The sequence below is a fragment of the Balearica regulorum genome, chromosome 16, assembly GCF_011004875.1.
Source record: "Balearica regulorum gibbericeps isolate bBalReg1 chromosome 16, bBalReg1.pri, whole genome shotgun sequence".
NCBI lineage: Eukaryota > Metazoa > Chordata > Aves > Gruiformes > Gruidae > Balearica > Balearica regulorum.
In genome coordinates this window covers 2,538,405-2,563,791 of record NC_046199.1, presented here as the reverse complement: position 1 = coordinate 2,563,791, position 25,387 = coordinate 2,538,405, and the positions used below count along the sequence as shown (strand labels likewise).

Here is a 25,387-nt window from a genome sequence, read left to right as displayed (position 1 = left end):
CGGGCAGCGCTCGCCGCTGTCGGCCCCGCGGGGCGGCCCGGCCTGGAGCGGGTCATGGCTCCGGGGGCGCGGCCCTCCCGCGGCAGAGGCGCGGGGCGGGGGCTCGGGCTCCGCGGGCCCTCGCAGGCGCCGCGGCGGGAGACCGAGCGGGGCAGGTGCGGCCGCCGGGCTGTTCCCGCCTTTCTCGGCGGGGCCCGGCCTCCACGGACCCCCGAGGCGCTGCCAGAGGCGCCGCTCCGCCGCCGTCCAAGTTAAACGCGAGACCCCCCGCCAGGCCCGGCCGCACAGGCCGCGGTGTCGCTGCCCAGAGCAGCGGGCCAGCCCCGGGCCGGCCCCGGCCCCGGCCCCCCCCCCCCCCCCCGCCCCTCCCCGGGCCCCATCGCGGGCGGAGGGCGCCCCCTGGCGGCGGACGGCGGCGCTGCTCCCGGTGCCCGCTCCGGCTGGCGGGTCGCGGTCGCCCCGGCTCCAAGATGGCGCAGGCGATCTTCGAGGCGCTGGAAGGTAACGGGGCCGCCGTGCCGGGCCCAGCCGCGCCGCGCCGGGCCGACAGCGGGGATGCGCCTCTCCTCGCTCCTCTTCGCCCAGCGCCGCCGCCGCTGCGCGGGATGAGGGGCCGCGGCGGGGCCGCCCCGAGAGGCCTGGCCCGGCGTGGCGCGGGGGGCTCCCGGCAGCGCGGGGCCGCGCCCCGCTCCCCCTCCGCTCCCCGTCCCCGTCCCCCCCCCCCCGTCCCACCGGCGGCGGCGCGCACCGGCGCGGTCCCGGGGCAGGCGGGCGGTGCGAGCGGCCCCGCGCGGCGGGGGCGGGGCGGGACCGCAGCGGGCATCCCCCGGCGGCAGCCCGGGGCTCGCCTCGCCGTCCCCGGTCCCCTGCGCACCCCTGCTCTGTGCGTCGAGGCATCCCCGCACCGTCCATCTCTGTGCACCGGGCAGCCCCCGTTAGCCCGGGGCCATGGGGCGCCCCATCGGCTCCCTGCGCCCCCCCCCCCCCCCCCCGCCCAGCCCGGGGCACCCCGTTCCCTCCCTGCCCCTGTGCCCTGCGCAGTGGGGCTCTGCCATCACCCCCGTCTCTGTGCCCAGTGAATGGGGTCCCCAGGGCACCCCCATCGCTCACGGGCCCCTCACCCTCCCATCGCTCCCCGTCCCCAGCACGCTGGGACACCGCCGTGCAGCGGGGCACCCTCATGTCCTGCGTGCTGGGGTCCCCCCATCCTCCCTGCACCCCAGGGCTTGCACTGCCGGTCCCGCTGATGTGCCCCACTCCCCGCTTGCCCCGGGGATGGTCCCCGGGTGGGTGCTGGCCCCTGCGTGTGCGTGTTGGTGCAGGGGGGGGTCCGTGCTCTCCGGCACAGGCAGGGCAGTGCCCAGCTCCTGCCCGCTCTGCGGGAGAATGGGTCGCGCTCGTCTGGATTGGGACACTGTGTTACAGGCAGGTGCCATCCGAGGGGGACTCTCAGACGTGCTAAGCTGCAGCAGTCTGACCCTGAGCTCAGGGTCAGCCCGATTGGAGCAAAACTGTTTCACAAGGCGTTTATTTCCTAACTGGGATTACAAACATATTTTGCTTTACGTGGGGGGACGCCGCTAACTGAAAGGCCTTGCGTCGGGATCGTCGCTCTATGCTTTGCAAACAGCACCTGCGATCGCAGCAGCAGAAAGAAGAGCAAAGAAATGTTTCTCTCTATTTTGTCAGGTTACGTGGTGCGTTTGACAGCGCTCTGCGTATAATCAGGTTCCCTGTTTCCTCTCTGCAATCAGCTCCTCATTGTGTGGGTTTCCTCGCAGAATTCAGGAGAGCAAAACATTTTAGAAAATTAAGAAGGGAAAAAAAAAAGTGTGTTTGTTTTTTTTTTTTTTTTAAAGCCCACAATAATTGGCACCTTTTAGTAGCTGAGCTTGTTTGTTTTGTCTTGTTGATTTGATTACAAGTTGATGGTGACTTGGCATTGGTGTGCGGTGCTGAGAGCAGTCGTGTCCTCAGCAGGTGCTGGGGGGCAGAGGTGCATCTTCACCCGTCACTGAAGCACCTGGTGCTCGTCTTGGCAGAAAAAAAGACTCAGTGCGTGAAATTCAGGGCGTGAAGGAAAAGTAGCACCTGGGTGAAACAGACAGTTGGTTCCCTCTCTAAACTGAGGGAGATTTGAAAGGGAAAAAGAAAGCACAAATCAGTAGTCCTGTGCTTTTATCCTGGCTTCCCCAAATCGCCTTGGTTTTGTCAGGTGCTGGGGAAAGCCTGCTGCTGCCGGGAGAGAAGAGATGGCGCTTTTTTTTTTTTTTTTTTAAGGTTTCGTGACTGTGAAAAACATCCTGCAGGCTAGTGCTGGCTGTAATCAGTGTAGATCCGATCCAAAGCTTTCTCCTGGAGTCTGTGGAAGGCCACAAACGGCATCCGAGTAACCAAGTAACTCTGCCTGCTTGTCTTCATGGGTTACTAAACCTTGAACTTGGTGATTTCCCTCTGTGTCGTGACGTGCATTTACCTTGTGAATGCGAGCGTTTGCGTGAATTGCCAAGTGAATGAAGAGCAAGATATTTTTGTTGTCCTGGGCCACTTTTCTCCGGCAGAAGGCTTGATTGCAACACCTGCAACGCTGCTGCATCATTGTCGTCTGTCTTCAGGTCTTGGCCTCTCCTCAAGCTTATTCCTGCTAGTGGGATCGAGGCAATCATCTGGCTTTTTTACTTGGAAGATCTGGCTGGGTGTCAGAAGGAAACCTGGTTGTCCAGTGGGTTATCCAGTGCATTCTTGATGCAAGCTGTTCTTAATTATCCCCATAATATACTAAACTTGAATTTTTTATCCCCCTTTTTCTTTTGTGTCCTGCTAGCTTACTTCTGCTGAAGAATGGCTGCTCTGTTTCACTCTCTGGTTGGGATGTCCCAACAAGAGCCTGCAGTGCTGCCTTTGCCGTTGACCAGGAGGTTATCTGTAGAAGAGGAGGTGTAGTTTAAATCAAGGCTTCAGTCAGTATGAGAAGATCCACCCAGGAGTGCTCCAACAGCGTTCTGTCAGCAGGGTTGTCCTACGGGGCTGGTTGCAACCCTCAGTGCGAGCGAAGGCTTGCAGAACTGGACCTGCAGCTTTGCTGGGCCTCCGTGTGATTTATGTGAAAGGGTTCCCATAGGCACGGTGGTAATTTTATGGTAGTGTGTGAAGCAGTGTGATCTGCTGCTTTCCAGCAGCTGCTCGTGCCCTCAGCTCCCCAGCAGCTGGAGAGCAGCGCTCTCCTCTCCCCCAAGGGCACGTGCAGCGTTTGCAACCTCTACTTGGTGAAAGGTGAACGATGAAAAAGGTGTTCATGGAGTCTTAGTGTTACTTGCTTCATACTGGAGATGCGGGAGAAATGAGTGTTTAAAGTGACTTTAAAATGCCATGGATTATATGGGTGCTCCCCGTAGGGAAGGTAGCGTCCCAGCTGTCCAGGGGAAATTTTAAAGTGACAAGAGGAACTTGCAATGGGAAGATGAGGTGGTGGCTTCTGCTGCACTGTTCCTTTATGCTGTGATCTGTTACTGCGTTTCGCTGTCCTTCCTGGTGCTGTTTGCCAAGCGAGCTCGTGTCAGGAACTGTCCTCACCTCACAGCTTGGAAATGATCAGACCGGTAGGTTTTCTTTTTACTGTGGCACATAATTCTGAGTTCAGAGCTTTACAGTTTTGTTTTGCAAAGATCTTGAAGAAAAGTGAAAAGCAACCTAGGAACTCCTCACCTTTCTTTTCTCCCTTAATCCACAAGGTAAAACATACAACCCTGGCGTGCCACTTGTTTTATTTGTGGGTTCCTTGTCATAAAGGAATGGTAGGGAGGAGTCGTGCATAAAAATCATCCCTTTTTGCTATTTTTTTTTTCCATAATCAGATTGTTCTATGTGTTTTTACATCTGATTTCTAAGAAGAAAGAGTGTGTCGGGCTTGATCCGCCGGCCACGTGCTGCTGGCCAGGTTGTCTCCCTAGACAGGCAGTCCCCATCTCCTGCATTTATCTGGAATATTTTAGAACCTTTTAGCGCAGCGAAAAATATTTGTGCCAAAGGAAGTGAGCCGATTCTGACAACAAATCTGGCGCTCTGTGTGTGTGTGCCTTCAGGGAGTCCTGAGGGAAATGGAAATGCGAGAGCAACCGGCAGCTCTTGCTTGAGAGGAGCCCGTGGAGGAGCACAGTCCTGGGAGTGGGGGAGCCATGGCCCCACTCTCCCACATGCCCCAATACCGGGGTGGCGGCTGGTGTTTGAGCAGATCCCTCCCAAAGCATCTTTCTGAGGAAGCCACGCTTCATATTACCTTCTTAAAGCTTTATGTAAATCCTCCTGTAGTTCATAGCCCTGTGTCTAATCAGATCCAGGAACGCTGGTCTTGACAACAGGGAGGCATTTCTAACCCTGCTGCTGAGACAGAGTTGCTGCACACCAAGGATTTTGTCTTTGGTGAGCTCAGTGCTTGTCTGTGCTGTATCACGCTGGGTCCCCAGGGAGATCCACCCAGGCTGCTGCCTCGTCTGGCCCATTACATCCCAAATATCTACTTCTTAGCTCCTTTCGTACCCTCTGTTTGTAAGCATGTAAGCATCCTTCCTCTCTGCAGCAAATGCCTGAAACCAAGCCCTCTTTTGGCTTTCCTTGCCCTTCTTCCCTTTTCTTCTTCTATCAAAGGAGACAGGTGGGAGTGTTGCTGTAGCTGATAGTTAATGCTGTGGAGTAGAGGGGGATGAGGAGGGGAGAGTGGCTCTGTGGGAGAAGACAGCAGCAGCCAGTGTGCCACTTCCCTCCACGACTCGTGAGCGAGCTCCCGGCGGCCGAGTACTCCATGTTCGAGGTGGGCTCAGTTTACTATCTGTGCTTGTGTCTCCTTTCAGGAATGGATAACCAGACGGTGCTGGCTGTGCAGTCCTTACTGGATGGTCAGGGAGGTGTGACGGATCCATCTGCTCAGAATGTCAACTCCGCCACCGCCATCCAGTCGATGGGTGAGTCCTGGGAGCACCAGGAGACAGGGAAGAGGGGCAGGGGGGCTGCAGATCTCTTACTACAGCACGCACTCAGGACTGCTGGAACAGACAGCAGAGCGGCTGTACATGTAGGGTGCTGCTATGGGTGTTGTGAGCCCTCAGCAGGACTAGGCAGAGCGGGAAGGAGGAGACAAGTGCCCGAGCAGGCAGAAATGCTTTTGGAGATGGTCATGACTATAGACTTGACCGTGTGTTCCCAATCAAGGCATGAAGGGAGGGAGAAGCTGCTTTCCCTGCCACTAGCGTTTGTTTGTCTTCACATTGTTTATTTAATGAGCCATTCCTTGTCCTCTGGGGATGTGCAACTACTCCAGTCATTGAGTATCTCATCTGTGTGAGTGAATATGGGAACTGGTCATTCATGTGCACATGAAAACTCATAGCATTTGACCAGGACTTGCTGGGTGGATACCGAGTTACCCCCTGGAGGGGTTACAGTCTGTGTCCCCAAAAACGTTCTGCTTCAGGCAGTGAATTGGGCAGGAGGCGCAGCCTTGTGAGTCTGACTGGCTCAAGTGCAAAACGGTGCGTGCTTGTGTGGTTTGCTAATACTGCAAATTTCATTGAGGACATAGTTACTGGGTTACTGGGTCTTCTTTCTGCTTCTAACGTCAAGCAGAGGCACCAAAGACTAACAGTCTTGTGGGGGGGTGGCTTTTGAACACAAGCTGCCATCGACTCTGTGCCCTGATCCTTCATTTGTGCAACCTGCGGAATAAAATCTGCCTCAGCCGACATAACATGGGTGCTTTGGAAGAAGCTGTTTTGACTAAAAGCACTGAAGTGCTCCAGGAGTAAGGCTGGGTTGGTTGTTTGTGTCTTTGGGATGAGAAGACAGACGGCGGGATTCAGTTTGTCCCAGGGAGATGACGGGTTACGTATACAGGAGCAGGGCTGAGATGGGCTCTATCGCGTCAGTTGGCTTTAGGGAGAGCTTGGGATTGGGGAGGAGGGACGATTTGGTCCTTGCAGTTGATCTCTCCTGATGATGACGTCCTTGAGGTGCCAAGATCCAAAAGGTGTCTGTTTTCCTATGGCTGTGGTCGTTAGGTGTAGCACTGGGGAATGCAGAAGAAAGCCTGGAGCAGTGATCTGGTCCTCTTAATTGCAGATGATGAAGACGTGTTCCTCTGTGGGAAGTGTAAGAAGCAGTTCAACTCACTGCCTGCCTTCATGACCCACAAGAGAGAGCAGTGCCAGGGAAATGCCCCTTCCCTCTCCACGGTCTCACTGGCCACCAACAGTGTGTACACCCCCTCCATCACATCAGTGCAGCAGGCTCCGAGTGCCAGCCGGCAGGTACCGTGCTGCGGGCAGAGGCTCTACTGCTCTGTCGCTGTGGTTTTGGGAGTGGGGGGACATCTGGGTGATGCTTTTAGATCCAGTGGTGCCTTGTGACTGACCTCTCTGCTGGGAGGCTCGGTTGTGGTCCTGTTGGCTTTTGACGTCATGGTTAAAGCTGCCTGGTCCCCTGCAGTGATGCGTCCTCCAGCATGAGTGTCTGATAGCCCTTGTTTCAGGACCGCAGGGGTTTCCTGTCGTATCTGTGCTACAGCCAGACTTTGGCTCTACTGAAGAGCCCCAGTGTCGCAGCCTGGCGCGCCGGCCACGTGTCTGGGTGCGCGCTGTGTGGTGCTCAGGGTGGAATGGCTCTTGCTGTCCCCTGGGCCATGGTCTGCCTTGTGGGCGGAAGAGGAGGGCGATGTCTGGCAGCTTCATCCCAGCATCCCTCTTCTCAGCCTCCTGCAGGTAAGCCCACGTAATGTTGTGTGACGAGCATTGAGGGAATATTCTCTCTGGAGTAACTCCTTCCCAACAGACTTCTCAGGAGCAAGTCTCTTGTGAATGGCACGTACTGTGCCTGCAACCGTGGTGCTTTCTGAAGCGCTTTCAAACCAACTGCTTTTTCAAGTTAATGTAGTGCCAGTGGATGGTGCTGCCCAGGGCTGCACACATGGGTTGTTTCCACCTGGAAAATGGGACATCTTCCCTCCCCTCCTATAATCCCACTCCACTCTGAAGAGATGAGCCTGACGTTCACCATTTGCAGCCAGAGCAGTCTCCTTCAGTTCTCCACCTTTCCTAGCTGGGGGAAGCACCCAGGAAAGGCCTGAACTTGGCTGCGACCAGTTTGTCCTGCAGATATTGTTTAATAACCCCTGATTTGAATTGTAGCCAGTGGCCACTTTTCTGAGCCACTGTGATTTTTTTTTTTTTACCTCCTTTTCTGAAGAACATTTCTGGAGCTGCCTTATTGTTATGGCTAGAAACTACCATGGACTCAGCAGAAAGCTGTAGATAATTACTGTGGCTCACCAGAGGCTGTGAAAGCAGAGACTCTGAGGTTCAGTAAAAAGCAGAGTCATCATTTTTTGTTAGTTGTTTTGTCCTGTTGCTGGTCAATAATGCATCTTTTTTTTCTTTCAGCAAATTTCTACGTACATCACCGTTCCCCCATCGCCTTTGATCCAGACCCTGGTGCAGGGGAACATCTTAGTTAGCGATGAGGTGCTGATGTCAGCCATGTCTGCTTTTACATCCTTGGACCAGCCCATGCCAACGGTGCAGCCCCCAGCGCAGGTAAGGGGCATGTGTGGGCCCAGGGCGTCCCACTGCATGGGGCCGTGCTTGCGCAGCAGGAGAGTCTGTCGATCGATTGGACTCTGGAGATCTGCTTCGATGCTGAATCCTGGGCACCTTCCCAACATGACAGCCAGACAGGAAGGAGTGATGGATAAATGACAGCATAGTTCCAGGGCCTGCTCTCTCCTGGTGTCCTTGTTGCTGGATGCCCAAATCTTTGTAACATGGTCTCTCCACCTTGTTGTTGAGCCCCCGTATAATGGTTGGCTTCCAGATCCCTTGTCAGTTTGCTCCATGGATCCCTCTCCTCCTGGGATGGTTGTTTTGGGCTTTCCCTGGGGCTGGCCACGCTCTGAAAATGTTCTTTGTAGCCAGAAGGATTAAAAGCTTTAAAAATAAAGCAAAAAGGGGAGGAAAAAAAAAAAAAAGCAGTGGGGCTTGAGCACTTGGATTTTAGAGGAGGCAACAATGTCTACTGGCAGGTCCTGCCAACCCTCTGCAAGCCAGCACAGTCTGGTCCAACCTGGCAGTTGGACAGTGCTGCGTTGTGTCAGGACATCGTCGCTGTTCCTGCAGGTGCTGTTTTGAATTGGGATTGGGACCGTGTGTGAGGGAGCAGCCCCTCCAACTCATCGCTGCTGCATTTTCAACATCTTGTCTGTCTGTTTCTCCCTGTTCTGGTTTTAGAGCAGCTTGAGTATGCACGCTGGGGCTGGCTACCTCTCCCAGCCCCCCCCACCTCCGCCTCCCCCGCCACCACCCCCTCCTCAGCCTCCGCCGCCTCCCCCTCCGAGCATGGGGGCTCCGGGGCCGCCCAGTGCTGGCGGCAGCGGGGTGGTTGAAGTGTACAGTGCGCCCACTGCTATGGCAGCAAACAGCACGGTGGAGATCCAGACGCTGGGGATGCAGCCCTACCCGCCCATGGAGGTAAGGCCAGGGGCTGTCCACAGGGCTCTGCCCTCCTGGGCCTCTTCTAGCAAGCCAGGCTGCTCGGGAGTTGCCTGGACTAGAAATGTGGAATTAGAGTCTGGGAAGATGCGTTAGGTTATTTGACGATGATTATTTCCTCTCGGAGAACGTATTGAACAGAACGGTTCTGAGAACAAGAGAAACAGTTAAGAGGGATGGAGGACTTGGCTGGCACGGGCTTAGGAGACCTGAATGGCTGATGCAGTCAAGGGTATCCCTCAGAGATACCTGCAGGTGTTGGGAGCGAGAGGGAGCTAACGTGAGGGGCTCAGGTCCCAGGGGGGTGCAGAGCAGCACCCTGCGCACTGCAGGCTTAAGTGGAGGGGAAAATTCAGTCTCAGTATCAGTGAGATTGACAAGGCAGGGGTGGATTTACTGGTGGATCAGCTGTTGGTAGCCTCCATGTTAGCATTGCCATTTGCAACAGAAACTACTGGGTGCATCAGAGGTTTGTCTGCCTTATCTTTGTAGCTGGCATCTGATCTGGAAATGCCTGTGGTCAGAAACAGACGGGGATGTTGGATGCATGGTGCTCTGTGTTATCAGGGTGGGCAGCAGAAATGCCCTCAAACCGTATCACCCCCAGCTGATGCCTCTGTCTTTTTCTCTAAGCGTCCTTTTCTAATATTGGTGCTGACGTAAACAGCTGTACTTTGCCACCTGCAGTTTTCTTGTGCTTTCCTTCCCTTCTGCAGTCCTGCCAGGGCAGGCAGCAGGGCCTGAAGATCCCTGCCTTCAAGGCTGGTGTGAACCCACAGGGTCAACGATGATCATTCTGGTAACCTGCTCTGGAGGGATAAGAAACTCTTCTAGCCGATAAGACATGGATGAGGAACTGGATGGCTCCTTCAGAGTGTTTCTTTGCTGTCCTGTTTCTGCTGTAGTAACTGCTGGATACTTTGTGATGTTCAGCAGGAGAGTTTCACGCTGAGCAGGGTGTTAGTTTTAGTTAGAGACACATTGTTGGACTGGTGAACCAGAATTCTGATCCAGTTTGGCAGGAGGCAGAAAACTCAGTGAGACTAATAGCCTCGTACAGCAAGTGTTGCTAGAGATGGAGGTTAGGGCACAGTCTAATTCTGCGTAGCGAACCTGTTTCCACTGATGAATTGCACTCTTGCAGGTACCAAGCCAGTGTGTGGAAAGTCCCGTGTACCCTTCTCCTCCTGTGTACAGCCCTGGGAAGCAGGGGTTCAAGTCCAAGAGCACCAGCACTCCCACACCTCTGACCAGCGCAGGAGGAGGCGGTGTGGTTGGTTTTGATTCCACCTCTGCTGCCAAAAGTCGGCGCTGCAAAAATGAGAGCGGGCTGCCGGAAGGTAAGTGTCCTTACAGCATTTGCCCTGCGCTAACCTGTAGGCTGCCGTGCTCGTTCAGTCGAGGCACGGGCTCTCCAGGCACAGTGGGGTGACACTGGCTGCGCACGCAGCTCTGGAGGAGAAACATGATGTCCTGCATGAAGCTATCAAGAGCAGGTGAAAGTGTGGACGTGCTTCTTGTCTGTCAGCTCTGAGCGCGCATGAAGGACTGTCAATGTGCTACCGCACGGGTGAGCTTGAGCTAAGCCTCTGCAGCTATGCGCTTATTGGATCACACCTGAAATGGGGAGATCCTGCAAAGTAAGGTGTTAGAGCTTGATCCAGTTTAACCCAAGGAAGACTGCCCAGCCACAAGGCCAGTGGGCTGGATGTGGCCTGGCCCTGCAGACTCTTTTCCCAGGGCTCAGCAGACCTGTCCCTGCTGCACATTTCACGCCCGTGAAGAAAACACGCCTGTCCCCAGGTGAGGCAGGACAGAGCATGCTGTGTTACAGCACAGAGCAGTGACAGATCCTCCGCTGGCCAAGCCTGCCCGTTGCTGGTGTGATGCACGCACACCTAGCTGAGTGATGAGGGAGGTCCCTGGCGTGAGGTGGAGGAAAGCCACAAGGCCTTCCTCCCCAGGAAGGTTGGGCCTCTGGAGTTCCAACCATACAGACGCTAGGCTTTAACTTTATTTGCAGAAGTGTGAACGATCGTGCAGGCTGCAGCTGTCAGTCCAGGTTTTCCTAGAGCAGCCCACGTTTTTGCTGTTTTCCATTGGTTTATACCCCGTCATAGTAGATAGAAGATGTGACTGACTGATCTGGATGGGAGAAATATGCATGTGTTCTGGCTGATGGCTGACCTTGGTGAGCTCATAGGAGAGAGACAGAATTGGGGCCCTTCCTCTTGCTAATCCCATGTCTTTTCCCAACACCCAACATGCCTTTAAAGTAGGCAGCTGGAAGGGTCCCTGGAGCGGTTAATGGCTGAAGGGGATGCCCTACCCCCTCCACTACTACTCTCCTCAGTACTTCTAGAGTTAGCCCAGGCTACGTTAAATACATCCTTGTGCCCATAAACTCTCCTTGATCTGGCCAGGCAGATCTTATGCTTTCGTAAGCCCTTTCTTCTTGCTCCTGAAGAGCTATGTCTCGGGCTGAGGGCCTCGTGGTGCAGGTGACATGGGGCTGTGCCACATGGTCTCATTCCTGTGTGTGCTCTTGCTCTTTCAGGCAAACCCAAGTCCCCCAAGCTGAAGTGCACGTACTGTGAAAAGGCCTTTACCAAGAACTTCGACCTGCAGCAGCACATCAGAAGGTAACGGTGCTGGTGCCCCAGACACAGCGAAGTGGCTGGGGTGGAGGTGGGCACAGGCCCGCTGAGGGAGACTCTGTAGTCCAGTAGACCTTGCATTTGTCACGTCCCAGAATCTGTGCTGCGCTGGGTGGTGAGCCTTCATTTCCCCCCCCCCCCCCCACTCCAGGACGCCTCCCCAGTGCCTGAGGTGAAGGCTGCCTCACAGATTTAATCTTCTTGCTGATTATGGGCTGGGACTGGAGACTTGTTTTCCTCGCTCATGAGATCTTGAAAGCCAAACCTGTTGTCACCTGATCACTGGAGCAGCAGCATCTCCACTGCTTGCCTCTGCCCTTTCCTCCACTTTCCCTCCCTAGCAAGCTGCAGCCTTCATGTTTGCTGGTGTTAGCGAACCGTAAGCCAAGCTCAGTGTCTGTATAGAGAGCTCTTACAAGAGAGCTCTTCTCTGGCAGGAGGCAGTTGAAATCTTCAGAGTTTCCCCCAGCAGAGTCTGCTGAGAAGGCAGATGAGAAGGAGCAAGTGGTGCTTTTGCTCCCCTTCCCAGCCTGGACTCTTCGCATGACATACTCCATGTGTTAGAGTCCGCTCTTTCTCCTGCAGCGGAAGGGCAGGGTAGAAGGACCATTCTGCTGTGCACAGGGGAGAGCAAATTCAGGGAGATGAGGGGGCTGCAAGCTAGAAGCCACATGTGTGCAGGAGAGGGAGGGGTGACAGGGGAGAAAAGAGTTGTGCCCCTGAGAAAGAGAGGGGGTCCCCGAGGTCTGTGTGGAGACCCCAACAGCAAATGCCCTGATGTTGCTGCAGAGCTCTCTTCCTCTCCCGCTTCTTCCTTTGATCCCCTGTCATCCCCAGATGGCAAGCGTTTTGTCTGTGCACCAGGCCTCTTTCCCCAAGCCTCTTGCAATCCCCTTACTCCAGTTAATCAGGTCTCAAAGCCCTTGTTTGGCTGGTCCAGGTGCTGATCTGCCAAGCAGAGTACTTTGTGCAGTCCCACAGCAGCCACCCCACCACGGTCCATGCCTGGGGGCTGCCTCCTCTCTGCCGGCTGCTGATACGGTGCCTTCTGCCTTCAGTCACACAGGCGAGAAGCCCTTCCAGTGCATTGTGTGCGGCCGAGCCTTTGCCCAGAAGTCCAATGTGAAGAAGCACATGCAAACCCATAAAGTGTGGCCTCCAGGACTGGGGTGCACCATCTCCCGCAACTCCATCACAGTGCAGGTCATGGCCTTGAACCCCAACCAGCCAGAGGACGAGGAGAACACAGGTTTGCTGCCCTGGGGATGGCATGTGCTGGGGGCAGAGCAGTGATGTGAGGAGTCTGCACATCCCTGCACTCCACGCAGGGAGGGAGGGGAGGCAGGAGCTGTGTGTGCTCTTTGCATTCCTTCCGTGGGGTTTACCAGCACACACTAGAGAAGCGAGTCGCATTTGCTTGACTCCAGCTGGCAGGTGCATCCTTGGGTACCCCCGGCCGCAGTGGATTCAGGTGCTGGTGGAGCCAGTGGCTCCAAACTGTGCCAGTTATGTGTGTGCGGACAGGGCGAGGTGTCTTCTCCCTTCTCCCTCCCTGGGAGGTGCAGCTTTGGCAGTGCATGAGCCACACGTGACAGCTCTGGTCCAGTGGCCAGACAAGCTGGTGGTTTAGCATAGCCCAGTGCTCTGGCTTGTTTGCAATGTGCAAGTCGTGCCTGGGCTGGGTCTGACCCCAGTGACCAACTGAAAATACTTGAGGCAGAGGAGAGCTCCTTGCTGGCAGACCCTTTCTGCTGGTGGCTTCAGTCCTAGTAGGAGGGGAGGGAACACAGTGGCAATGTCAAGCCTAGGACAGGGCCCCACTGGAGCTGCTCTCTGCAGGCATCGTGGACTGTGAGCTACTGGTTGGATCTTACCTTCGGTCTCCTGGGAGTAAATGTGGCTCTGGCTCACTGGTGGAGGCCTGTTGTGCTGACTGCTCCACAGAGGACAATTATGTCCCTGGAAAAAAAGAATGGGTTAAGGAGAGGAAGACAGAGTAGTCAGAGCCCATAATAATCTGTAGACAAATTTACAACTACCCTGTTAGAGAGTGAGATTCATCTGATCTAAAGAATCTGTCTTTGAAAGGAAGGAAGAGCCTGGACCCAGAGCCAGGCCTGGTGTGTCTCAGCCACATGGTGTTTGCAGAGCAGCTTTCAGAGCTGTCTCATGGCAGCCTGAGACTTTCTCCCTTTCTCCAGGTTTGGCTCAGCCCACAAGAAACCCTGCACCACCGCCCCAAGACCTGAGCTCCTTGGACGAGAGTGAGGCGGGCAAACTGGAAGCTAAGCAGGTTGTCTTGATCGATAGCTCTTACCAGTGCCAGTTCTGTCCCAGCAAATTCAACACCTATTTCCAGCTCAAATCACACATGACACAGCACAAGAATGAACAGGTAGGGACAGAGGGGGCCCTGTGTTGGTGGCGGGATTGGGACGGGCTTCATATAGGGTCTCTCCTGAGTCTCTTGCTCTGTAAAGCTGCCAGTGCTTCCCATGCAGCTCGGCTCTCTGCGTGTCTGGGTTGCAGCTGTGTGGTCTGGGTGGCTTTGAAAAGCTCCGCTGCCTCCACCCTGCTGAGGGAGAAGTCAGCTGAGCAGGTTTGGGTGACTAGAGAAGCAGCAAAGAAGCAAAGTTTAAAGTTTTCGGTGTAGGTGGCAGCTCTCAGGTCATGGGACAGTCACTGCTGGGGTGTTGTGGTCTCTCACAGTCCAGTGGTTTCAGGTGCTCACACCAACACCTCTTTCTCCCACCCTGCTTTCTTAGGGGAGTGCCCTGACAATCTGTGTTTGCAGAACATTTGACTCCCAGCAGGTTCTGCTGTTGTCTTCACCTGGAGCTGTTAGCTGCATTTTGATGCTGAGCTGTGCCACACTGTTATTTAAGGACCTTTCCTCTGAGGGAGGCAGCAGAGGAAGGGGAGGTTTTACCACCACGTTGTGTCCTGTGCAGGGCAGGATTTCACTGCTGTGCCCTGACTAAGCGCTAATATGCCTGTGGGCATGGTGGGATGCTCTGGGAACCACAGTGCTGCTTTGTTCATAACATCAGCTCAGCTGTTCTCCAGCACAGTGGGTCAAGAGGCAGAGGTCCCTTTCTGTAAATGACCCATGGCAATGATTTCCAAAGAGGAGGGCCATGCTGCCTCTTGGCAGAGGATTTTCCCTGTTTGTTTCCATGGTGTGCCACTCCAGTCACTCTCCCTTCTTCTCCCAGGTGTACAAATGCGTGGTGAAGACCTGTGCTCAGACCTTCCAGAAGCTGGAGTCCTTCCTTGAGCACATCAAGAGCCATCAGGAGGAGCTGAGTTATCGCTGCCACCTCTGCAGCAAGGACTTCCCCTCCCTGTACGAGCTGGGTGTCCACCAGTACTCCCACAGCCTGCTGCCCCAGCACAGCCCCAAGAAGGACGTGGCCGTGTACAAGTACAGTAGCAATCGGTGCTCACAAGGCTTGTAGGAGTGAGTGGGTGCAGAGCGTGTTTGGCTGAGAGTGGTGGGGACATTAGAGGGAAGAGGCGGTGCGTGTTCAGCAGCTGCAGTTCTTTTGGGTGGGGGCCCCTCCACTGGGCTGGTAGGGCCGTGCATTTTGAATGCAAGGACCCATTCGGAAAGACAGTGAAAGGCTGGGATCAGATATGTGGGAACATCCCATCACTGCAAGTCCTCTTACCACCAATCAAGAGTGAGATGGGCGCAGCTGAACTTGTGCTAGGCTGGGTCAGAGACCCAGGGAAGCCCTTTTCCAGCCTGTTTTCTGTGATTCTGAAACACCTGCAGCAAAGGTGGTAGCAGCTGTGCTTAGAAAAGATCTATCCCTTTGCTGCGAAAGGGTCTATTACCTGGGAAAGCCTCTCTGCTAGTTTAGAGGGAAAGGGTGAGGAGTTCCATGAAGAGTTCTCTGAAGCTTTTGAAATGCCTGTGGAGACATAGAGGAAGAGTAGGAAGCCCAGAAGATACTGAAGTCACCTAGGAGCTTCATGGAATAAACATCTGCTGCTACTTACATAGACCATGATTTCTAGTTACCCTTGCACTGCAGAGCTTCATCCTACAGCTTGCTAGTGGGGATCTCTGAGATCAGAGCCCTGCTTGTGCTTGAGGAGGTTTTAGTCTGATCTAAGGAAAAAGGCTTTCACAGCAGATACATGCTGTGAGTGCCTCTGTGTTCACTGTTGATGATGCATGTCCCCATTGCCCGTTATCAGTCAGCTTTGGCAGAGGTCTCTGGCAGAAATACTGCCAGGATATGTGAGAACAGGTGAGTTAGGTGGAGAGGGCCCAGGTGGTTTCTAACTTTGTTAGACACCGGAGACCCCACATAGAAGTGTGTTGCCTTGTCGCTGCCCCAGCCATGGGTAACAGTGCTCTTATGCTGTCACCCCCTCTCAGCTCCTTCCCTGGGAGCTGCTGTCTTCCTGCAATGAAGATGGAAGGACGTGTTTTAATAAGGTGAAGTCGTTACTTAGGGCATGTCTCCATGAGGAAGCAATGTGGACTACGTGCTCAGGTCTGGGTGCTCTCACAGGAGTCTGTGTGGAAGAGCACTAGCAATTTAAAGGCTTCTCTACCCAGTTTTCCAGCATCTCCCTCTCACGAAGGATGCTAAGTGTGAGTGTGATCTGGCTATGTGGGTTGCTGAGATTTCAGAGCACCTGGGTGGTGGTGTTACTGTCTGTACCAAACTGACACTACCAAAAATCAACCTGGAAGGCGGCTGGTGAACGGGCTGGGCAGTCCTGCCTGGGGTCTGTCTGCGCTGCGGGGTTTGCTGGTGGTAGCCTTGTTCACAGGCTCTGTCCTTTCTCTCTGCATTCAGATGTGTGAAGTGTGTAAATAAGTACTCCACCCCGGAAGCCCTGGAGCACCATCTGCAGACAGCAACGCACAACTTTCCCTGCCCTCACTGCCAGAAGGTGGGTGGGTGACCGCTGCCTCAGCTGGTCTTGGACACATAGCTAGGGCTCTGAGGGGCCGGGAGCCCTCGGCTCCCTTTCCTCTCCCTTCCTACCTCAGTACGGACTGGCAGGCTCACGAGGTGCTTTTCAGAGAGACAGAGGCGATTGTACCCCTGGCCTCCAGCTCTCTGACCTCTCACGCCAAGCACGTCCCTCCCTGCAGTGCTGGCTTTTCTTCCGGGTCCTGTCTGCTGAACAGAATTTGTCAGGGGAGCTCCCTTATTCCTGTGACAGCACAGGACTGCTTGCTCTGGGCTGCTGTCCTTATTTCTTAAAATCAAGCATATGAGGAGGAGCGAGGCTCGTTTTGGGAAGTCTCAGAGTGGCAGCAGTGCCTTTGACCCGCCGTGCCTGGCTACCTATGGCTGGAAGGTTGGGCATGACAAGCCCTGTGGAGCTCATACACCTCCATTGCTGTCCTCATCTCCTGTCACAACAGAAGTCTCTGGATTCCCCCTCGTTCCTCTCTTTTGGATGAGTGCTCTGTGTCCTTGGCAAAGAGAAACCTGTCTGAGTGATGTGACTGGGACTGGAACGACGCCTGGGTAGGTTTTGGCTGGAAGTAACTCTCTTCAGCACAGCCCCTGAGGAGATTTGAGGGGCAGAATTTTGTGGGATTGGAATTCTAATAAATTATTTTTTGAAATCCAGACTAAAATTTGGACCCTTGCTCCTCTGTTTATAGCAAAGGAAATGAAAATCCTGCAGTGGGGGCAGGGACAATCTCAAAGGAGTGACCACTCTGTACTGAGGTAGCTCAGGAAGGGGAAACGCTCTCCTGCCATGGTTAGTAACCCATCTTTCTTTACCTGTCTTCTCTCCACTTCCCCCACCAGGTGACAGATGCCCTTCTGAGCCTGGGTTGGACTTCCAGCATGTAGCATAGGGGTGTCAAAGCCCATTATTTGCAGCAGTATTTTTTACTTCTATTGGTATTCTTACTAATATTACTGTTTTCTGGAGCTGTGAGAGCACAGGTAGCTCTGCTCCCCTCCGATGTGTGCTTGCAGCATCCTCATTAGGAATTCACTTGGGTATTGTCAGTATCCCCGTTAGCCAAAGGAACCTTCCATCCTGGCTCTATAAAGACCATGAATGGGAACCCTTGGTAACAAATGATCGGGAAACACAAACTGAACACTGTGGGAAGGTGGTAACTACTGAGGGTCCTTGCCCAGCCCATCCTGCTGGTTCTGGTGGGAGATGGGACATCCATCTAGGGTGCTGGTCCTCAGCAGTATGGTGTTACAAAAATCTAGCAGCAAAGTTTCAGATTATATGTTTCTTAAGGATAAGAGAGTTTCGGGGGTTTTTGTGGGGTTTTTTGTTTTTTTTTTTTAAAGCTCTATCCATATTTTCCTTATGCAAACTGAAGGTTTCCTCAGTGCATCCTTTCCAAGAAAGCAGTCACCATGAGCTTCTTATGCTTTCTATACAGGCCACACCTCCCCGGCTCAGTGATGTCCCTTGTGTGCTGCTGGCTCTTAGCCTTGTTTTTGTGTGTTAACAGGTGTTCCCCTGCGAGAGGTACCTGCGCCGCCACATCCCCACGCACGGCGGGGGCAGCAAGTTCAAATGCCAGATCTGCAAGAAGTTCTTTCGGCGGGAGCACTACCTCAAGCTGCACGCCCACATCCACTCAGGTACGGGCTCCCCCGGCACCACAGTGCTCACCATCTCCGTATCATGAGGCTTTGGGCAACGTGGTCTAGTGGAGGGTGTCCCTGCCCGCAGCAGGGGGGTTGGAACTAGATGATCTTTAAGGTCCTTTCCAACCCAAACCATTCTATGATTCTATGATCACAGTCCTTGCTGCCCCCAGGAATGCCATGGCTATTTTCCTGATAACCAGAGTACCAGAGTTGACTGTACGAGTCATTTGTAGTAACATGGGGTTTAGGAAATGCGTGGTTTTGGTTCAGCCTCATGCCCAGTACTGCATCAGTTAGAAGTAGGACACAGAAGTGGGTTCCCTACTGCCTGTGGTTGCAGAAGCTAAGGAAGCTGGCCCTGGAGAGCAGGAGCAGTGCACAGTGTGGGTTGTATCCACCCATTTACCCATCAGGTGGGGTAGGGAAACCTGGGGAAGTTTATAGAGAAGCAGAGAGTGGCGCTGCTGCCAGAGTGAATTCTGTGTGTGACTAGAGCAGCCCTGTGTGACTGGACTCTCCCTGACTCTTGGTCTCTTTTTTTTTATCCAGGTGAAAAGCCCTTTAAGTGCTCAGTGTGTGATGCAGCTTTCAATCGGAAAGACAAACTCAAACGACATATGCTGATCCATGAGCCTTTTAAGAAATATAAATGTCCCTTCTCGTACGTAGTGTGTCTCTATCACGGTGGCATGTCTTGGTGGGGTTTGGGATGGAGGAATGTCTCCTGCGGGTACCCTAGGGTACATGCGTGGCATCTACCAATCCTCTGCTTCTTGCGGAGGCAGGAGTGCTGTGTGCTGTTGAACCAGGAGCCCAGAAGTCCCAGTTCTTTGTCATTGACTTCCTGTGGGGTCACATTTCATCTCAGTTGATCAAGCCCTGTAAAATAATGCCTGCCTTTGTGGGAGGCTTGGGAGTATAGCACCTGGGGAGTACTGGGGAAGAGAAGTATTATTTGACCACAAAGCACAGGGTTGCCTGAATCGGTGGGCTTTCCCCAACTTCCATGTCTCAAAAAGCACTTGGCAACATAGGAGCTAATGGATGAGCCAGAGAAACCCAAGTTTATAAGGTGCATTTCCAAATCCAAGGCACAGCGTGGGCCTTCTGAGGGAGCTAGCGCTGACTGGCTTCTCCCTGTTCCAACCACCTTGTAGCTCCTTCTGAAGTATTTCTGTCTCCAGCTGGGACCTTGAACCTGCTGCTTTTAGGAGCATTCCTAGCGAGACACACACCGCATGTAGTCTAGCAGAAGCCATGCACCCCTGTAGCAGCCTGTTTATTTCTTGCCCCTCTCCAGACGGGCTGAAACAGTGGAGCTCCTCCTGAAGCTGCACCGAGGGACCCATCTGGGTGCTGCTAAGGAGAAGGGTCATGGATCTCTTTATGGTCCAGGAGCTGTTTATACATCGATCCTCAGTTGATTTGTGCTGCTCACCAGCATTTGTTGTTGTTACAGAAGCCACACGGGCTGCAATAAAGAGTTCAACAGGCCTGACAAGCTGAAGGCTCACATACTGTCCCATTCGGGTAAGTGCAGCTCTGCCCATGCTGCCCGTGGTTGGGAATGAAGTGGCTGGGATTCGCTGTGGTGCCGCAGAAGCATGTTACGGAAGGAGTAAGTCCAAGAAATGAGAGAGCAAACTGCGAAAGTGCTTCTGCTTTATCCCCCCAGAAGCTCAAGATGTTCCTTACAGGTGCTTCCCCTGCGGTGTCCCTCCACCCGCCACTCAGCTAACACAGCTACTGTGTAGTTTCTTGTGGGAGAATTTTCCACCGCATGTGGTACGGTGTTTCCCAGATATAGACCTAAATTCCTAATATCATTTATTAGCTTTAGATTTTTTTTATCTCTGTTGCTGCAGGCCTGTTTAAGTGAGCTTGTGTTTACAGCTCTCAGCATTGGTCTGTTTTCGAAGGCAATGTAAATCTGTAGGCAGGGCCTGCTGGCAAGGCACAGGAGCCGAGCTGGATTACTCATTGTGTTTGCTATCAAACAAATATCCAGAGTGCTCTGTCCACTCCTCCCCAGTACCATCTCACATTCAAAAGGAGATCTTTTGGGATTTGATTTCCTTTTGTGTTCCAAAAATGATGCTCCCACTCCTAATAAAGACAAATAATTTATTCCCATGCCCTGGGGAACATTCTGACTTTTGTTTCTTGGGGTAAAACATGTCCAAAGCCCTGCAGAATGCGATCAGATGGGACTGTGCCGACAGTGCAATGGGTGGTTTGTTTCAGACTGTACATTCCCATACTTGGGAGGGAAAAAAAGTGAAAGTTTACTTAACAAATACACTAGGAAAAAAAAACCCAAAACAGTTTAAAATTGTTTTGTATTTTCATCACCATTTCCTGACATTTTTTTTCTGGTGATATTTTAATCCTCTTATTTGAGGCAAGAATTATTGTTTTAGCCCTGCAGAAACAGATGTTCAAGGTGTAGCCACTTAGCCTTTTCTGACCACGAATTTGCCTGGCACAATGTCTCCTCCCTTTTATCAGGGGCCATCTCCTTGGAAGACGAGATGAAGCTGTCATGCACTCCCTCGATGCGGTACAGATTTTCCTGACAATCTGCATTAGGATGCAGGGTCTCTAACTGAGCTCTCTCTCCTCCGATGCTCTCTGCAGGGATGAAGATCCACAAGTGCCAGTACTGTAACAAGTCTTTCAGCCGACGAGCTCACATGATAGAGCATCAGCGCTCGCACACCGGCAACTACAAATACCGCTGCCCCACCTGCAGCAAAGGCTTCACGCGCCACAAGTACATGAAGGACCACAAGTGCCGGCTGGGCTCACCCAAGGACAAAGACCTGCAGCTCAGGAAGCCCCAGAAGAAGCGTGTGGCGCGGGGGCGCAAGGCGGGCCTTTCCCTCCCCAACCAGCTGGGTCTGGCAGAGCTGAAGGACAGTGCTGCTGGGGAAAGCCCCCCCGAAGGCGGCCCCAACAAAGAACCGTTCCAGGAGTCGGATGCAGTCCTGTCCATCGTGGTTGGTGGGTCGGGAGCTGCTGACTCAGACCTTGTCGTTCCTGGGCAGCCCAACAGCATTGCATCCAATTTGGCCCTGGCAGAACTGCAGGCTGCCTCGGACGGCCCCTGCACCATGCTGGCTGTCCCAGTTTACATCCAAACGACAGAGTGATAATGGTAGAGCCACTGTGTGGCTGAGGGCTGCTGCGGGGGCTGTCAGACTTGGTGCTGAAATTTATCCCAGTGAAAAAGACCAAAGCTCTTGTGGGGAGGTAGATGGATATGGGAGGGAATGGCTTTCATCTCCACTTGTTCTTCCCATCTTTGGGCAGAGGACTGCTTGGAAGCCACCGATGGCTACAAGGCACTGAAGAGAATGGCTCCATTATTTCTTGTCCCTCTGCATCACTGGTCAGCCTAGGGCAAGAAGGACTAAGATCCCTGAATCAGGGTAAGAAGAAGGAGCATGCAAACTTGCAACAAACAGAGCTGCTGAAATCAGGTGGCTTTGCAAATCACAGCCTGTTCCATCTGTGGTTTTTCTGGCCTAAAAGCTGTATTGCCCAGTATTTGGGTGGCCTTTCCGAGAGCAAACAATTGATCCTTCCTAGTGGAAGCAAGTTCATCGTGAGATCCTTTGGGAACACTGTTCAGAAATACCCTGATAGACTTATCTCTGGTATCTTTCTCCTCTCTGTCTTTATCAGTAGAAAGATGACCTTGTCTGTACTACATGTGTTATAAACACCATGGGCCTTGTGTGCTCTGTGGAGTCGGTGGGTGGGACCATGCGTGTGCGTTGGCTTTTCTCTCTGGTTGGTATTCCCTCCACACTGTTCTTTTCATAGTTTTTCTCCATATCCCAGGATCTCCAAGTGCCTTAGACATCATGGGTCAATCGTTGTGACAGTTAAATGTGACACCTTCTGTGTACGGCAAGGGAAACTAAGGCCTGGGTGAAGTGACCTGTTCAGGGTCACACAGGAAACCTGTGATACCTCTATGAGCCAGTTTTCCAGGATCAGCTCAGGACTAGTTGCTGCAGGGTACTTCTGTGGCCTTCTCTGTCAGCCGCTTCGCAGCCTGCGTGTCCCCTTAGCTCAGTCCTATGGGCCAGCTGGTAGTTTCAATAGGACAAGGGGTAATGTGTTTAAACTAAAAGAGGGTAAATTTAGATGAGATGTGAGGCAGAAATCCTTCCCTGTGAGGGTGGTGAGGCCCTGGCACAGGTTGCCCAGAGAAGCTGTGGCTGCCCCTGGCTCCCTGGCAGTGGTCAAGGCCAGGTTGGATGGGGCTTTGGGCAACCTGGGCTAGTGGAGGGTGTCCCTGCCCATGGCAGAGGTGGGACTGGATGGCCTGGGAGGTCCCTTCCAACCCAAACCAGACTGGGATTCTGTGATTCAGAGGGTCGCTGGCAGGTGGGCATTTGCTGTGTTAGAAGGTCTGGTGCGACTGGGACAATATCTGTTGTCTGCTTGGCTTCTCTGATTCCTCAAGTAGGAGTCCCACGGCCAGCACAGGAGCACCGAACCCAGGAACTGAGAATCACCATTGTGCAATGCTGGTAAAGGAGGGTGCTCTGCTCCCCCCTGCTTGCTTTCTGCTCCCTGTGTAGGCCAGCTGAGCTGAGCCTTACCTGGTAAATTTGTGTGATGAGCTGCTGTGTTGTCTGTAGTTGCAAAGTTCTGCATTTCTAGCCTGTTTGCAGGGGTGGTGCAGAGCAGAGTGCAGGTTCTGTCAGTCCTGGGTTCTGAAACTCTGCCTTGCTGTCTGGGAAATGGTTGGAACCAGCGTTACTGGTCTGACCAGCCTGATGCCGATGCCTGCCTGCAACCTGCCCAAGCTCCAGCCCATCACTTGACCTCAAGGTGCTCTTCCTGTCTCCTTGCAGTGAATTTTGCTCAAATCTTAAAAATAGCAGCTTGCAGAGACATCGCGCTGTTGCCAAGCCCATCGTGGTATCTCCTCCTGGTGGCACGTGCCCCCAGACGCCACCCAGTGTCGCGATGGGTTACGCCGTCACCCCTGGAGGACTGTCACACAGTTCCTGTCAGGGTGGGTCCCGCCACCAGTTTGCTTTGCTCACTCACTTTCCTAACGCACTTCTTGCCCATTTCACGTTTTTTGTGATGGTTCTGTACCTCCTGCTGTTGGCGGGTGTTAGGAAATGGAGCGCAGGGCTTACAAGGGGGTGCTGGGGGAACAGGGGGTATTCAAGGCTTTAGGAGAGGTCAGGGAGAGGTCTTGCTGCTGCCTGCAGCTGCCAAACAGGCAAGGGTGGAGAAGGTGAAGCCTGACTCTTCAGAGGGGCACAGAGATGGGACCAGAGGCAACAGGGACCTGTTGGAATGTGGCAACTTCTGACACAATACAAAGAAATTTCTGCCAAGAGGGTGGCCAGAGGAAGGAGGCTGCAGAGAGGCCATGAGAACTCAGTACCAAATTCAACAGAGCATCCTGCTCTGAGTGGATGTGCTTGGGAGGCGGTGGCTGGGCCAGAGACCCCCACATGGCCATTCCTAACGTGTTTCTGTGCTTCTGTGAAATGTCTTGTCTGCTTTGAAGGGCAGAGTTTATCTGCCCACGTTTGTTTTAAATGCTTAGCTCTCACAGGAGGGGAAGAGTATCAGGAAATAGTTTGCTAAATATACTTTTCCTATGTTCCTCCCCTCTGTACCCGCACTGTACGGTGTCATTATGTGGTCTCTGGTGTTTGCTGCGGCGCTGCAGTCGGGTCTATTTTGAGATGAAGATGTGTGGGTGCAGCACTCCTTCAGCTCGGAGGCACCGTCTGGAGGCCTGGCCCTTGCTTTCCGGCCCCCGCTTTCCACCAGCCCTGCGGACAGGGCAGCCAGTCTGAGATGCTGGCGCCTGGTTTCCACTGGCTATGCTGAGCACCTTTCCACAGGACTGGTTCCATCCTGTGTCCTGGGTACAATTGTTTTCTTTACAAAAACCACTGACAGAAACATCTTAGCATTTTCTGGAAGTTCCCTGGAATACTCCAGGGCCAGAGCCAGCCCCTGGGAGAACTAGAGCCGATACTGGACCAGAACAAAGGTCCAGGGTGCTCAGGCTCCACTTCTGACAGCGGATGCTTGTGTGAGAGGAAGAGAAGTTCTACCTCCCCTTGTACTCTTCCAGCATCTGATGTCATCAGCTGGGGGGGGGGGGGGCCTTCCTGCTCTGGGAGTGGTTTCTAAAAGCCTCTGTGGATTCTTCTTGTGGTTGTTTTTTTGGTCTTTCTTCCTTATCTGCCATTACAATGTTAATAAGGTAGAATGAGGCAGAAGCCATTACACAGCTTTGTCACTAAACTCCCACCTTGTACATGAGGAGGCCGTCTGTAATTGTGTTTCCCAGCGCAGTGCGGCTTCCCACTCGCGGAGGGCGTGAAGAGGCTCTCTTGCCCAATAAGCAGTCATGGGGGCCGTCTTGCCTCTTTGCCGTTTGGTGTGTCTGTCCCGGCTGGTTTTACAGAGCACTAACTAGTCCAACCCTGCTCAAAAGAAATGATTAATTTTCTTGGATGATTTCCAGCAGTAAACACTACTATTGTTGACGAGTCTGTTATTAGTTAACTTGTTTTCACACCACCGGTGTGAGCCAAGAGGGGGATGTTTATAACTTTTACAGATGATAGAGGCCAAGCACAAAGAAACAGAAGTATCCGGTAAAGGCTGGTCCCAGGCTGAGGCACTGAAGACTCGATTTCTTCGTTGGACTCTGGGCTCTGTACGTAGGCACTGTGCTCATACAGCACGGAATTATGTCCGCACTGCCTCTACAAATCGGAATGTGTGATCCAAGTAAGTGTCCAGGAACTAAGGCCCTCGCAATTAGTCACCATCAATTAAACAACCATCAGTCTAGATTGAAATACTTCATTTTGCAAAGTTGGCAAGTTGAGAAAGGGAAGTTTAAAAAAAAAGAAATGTTGCCACGTGTTACCTCGACACCTTAGCGGGCTGCACGCAAGCGGCAGGGCGGGAGCGGTGCGTTACGGGTCGTACCCGCCAGCAGCGTGACGGTACCGCTGCGCGGGATGCACGGGAGGAGGAGGAGGAGGAGGAGGTCACTTCCCGGGACGCAGCGGGGACAGGAGGCTCGTTCCCGGCTCCGTTCCGGGCCCCGGCGGCGCGATGGCCGGAGGGCAAAGCTGCCAGGTTCACCTCCTCCGGCCCTGCGTGCCCTGCCGCCTGCCTGAGCCTTGTCCCGGCCCTGCAGCTCCGCCTTCCCCAGCCATTCGCGCTCCTTCCGCGTTTCCCCGCCAGACCCAGCACACGCGGCTCGCTGCCCCCGTGGGCCCGGAGCCCGTCCCGGGCGGAACCCCTGGGAAGGCCGGTGGGGGAGGCAGAGGCGGCGGCTCCTCCCCCGGCCCAGCCCGGGCCCAGCAGGCCGCGGCCCAGGGCGGCGCCTTCCCGCAGGGGCGGGGGGGGCCTCCCGTGTCCTCCCCCAGCCGCCGCCTTCGCACCGCTCGGGCCGGAGGGAGCCCAGCCGCGGCGCTGAGGGACGGCACGGCACGGGCCTGCCATGGCGCCGCCTCCTCCCTCTCCCCGAACCACCGTCCCGCTGACGTCACCGAACCTCTGACGTCAGCGCTCCCCACGA

General features: G+C 54.0%; 1 protein-coding gene across 8 annotated transcripts; it reads left to right on the top strand.

Annotated features, from left to right (window-relative positions):
- Nucleotides 1-15: 15 nt before the first annotated feature.
- Nucleotides 16-21,528, top strand: ZNF341 (zinc finger protein 341). 8 transcript variants are annotated; one of them, XM_075768533.1, is made up of 15 exons: nucleotides 16-501; nucleotides 4,848-4,958; nucleotides 6,112-6,299; nucleotides 7,428-7,580; nucleotides 8,276-8,510; nucleotides 9,676-9,871; nucleotides 11,089-11,173; nucleotides 12,247-12,437; nucleotides 13,390-13,583; nucleotides 14,404-14,627; nucleotides 16,006-16,102; nucleotides 17,655-17,787; nucleotides 18,346-18,457; nucleotides 19,256-19,326; nucleotides 20,434-21,528. In XM_075768533.1, exons 5-15 carry the CDS (start codon nucleotides 8,283-8,285, stop codon nucleotides 20,946-20,948), a joined length of 2,046 nt encoding a protein of 681 aa, XP_075624648.1. In that variant the 5' UTR covers nucleotides 16-501; nucleotides 4,848-4,958; nucleotides 6,112-6,299; nucleotides 7,428-7,580; nucleotides 8,276-8,282; the 3' UTR covers nucleotides 20,949-21,528. The 8 variants fall into 8 exon arrangements, with proteins under 8 accessions (XP_075624648.1, XP_075624644.1, XP_075624643.1 ...); XM_075768529.1 differs by having other exon boundaries at nucleotides 8,271-8,510; nucleotides 14,404-14,612; XM_075768528.1 differs by having other exon boundaries at nucleotides 8,271-8,510.
- Nucleotides 21,529-25,387: the final 3,859 nt, after the last annotated feature.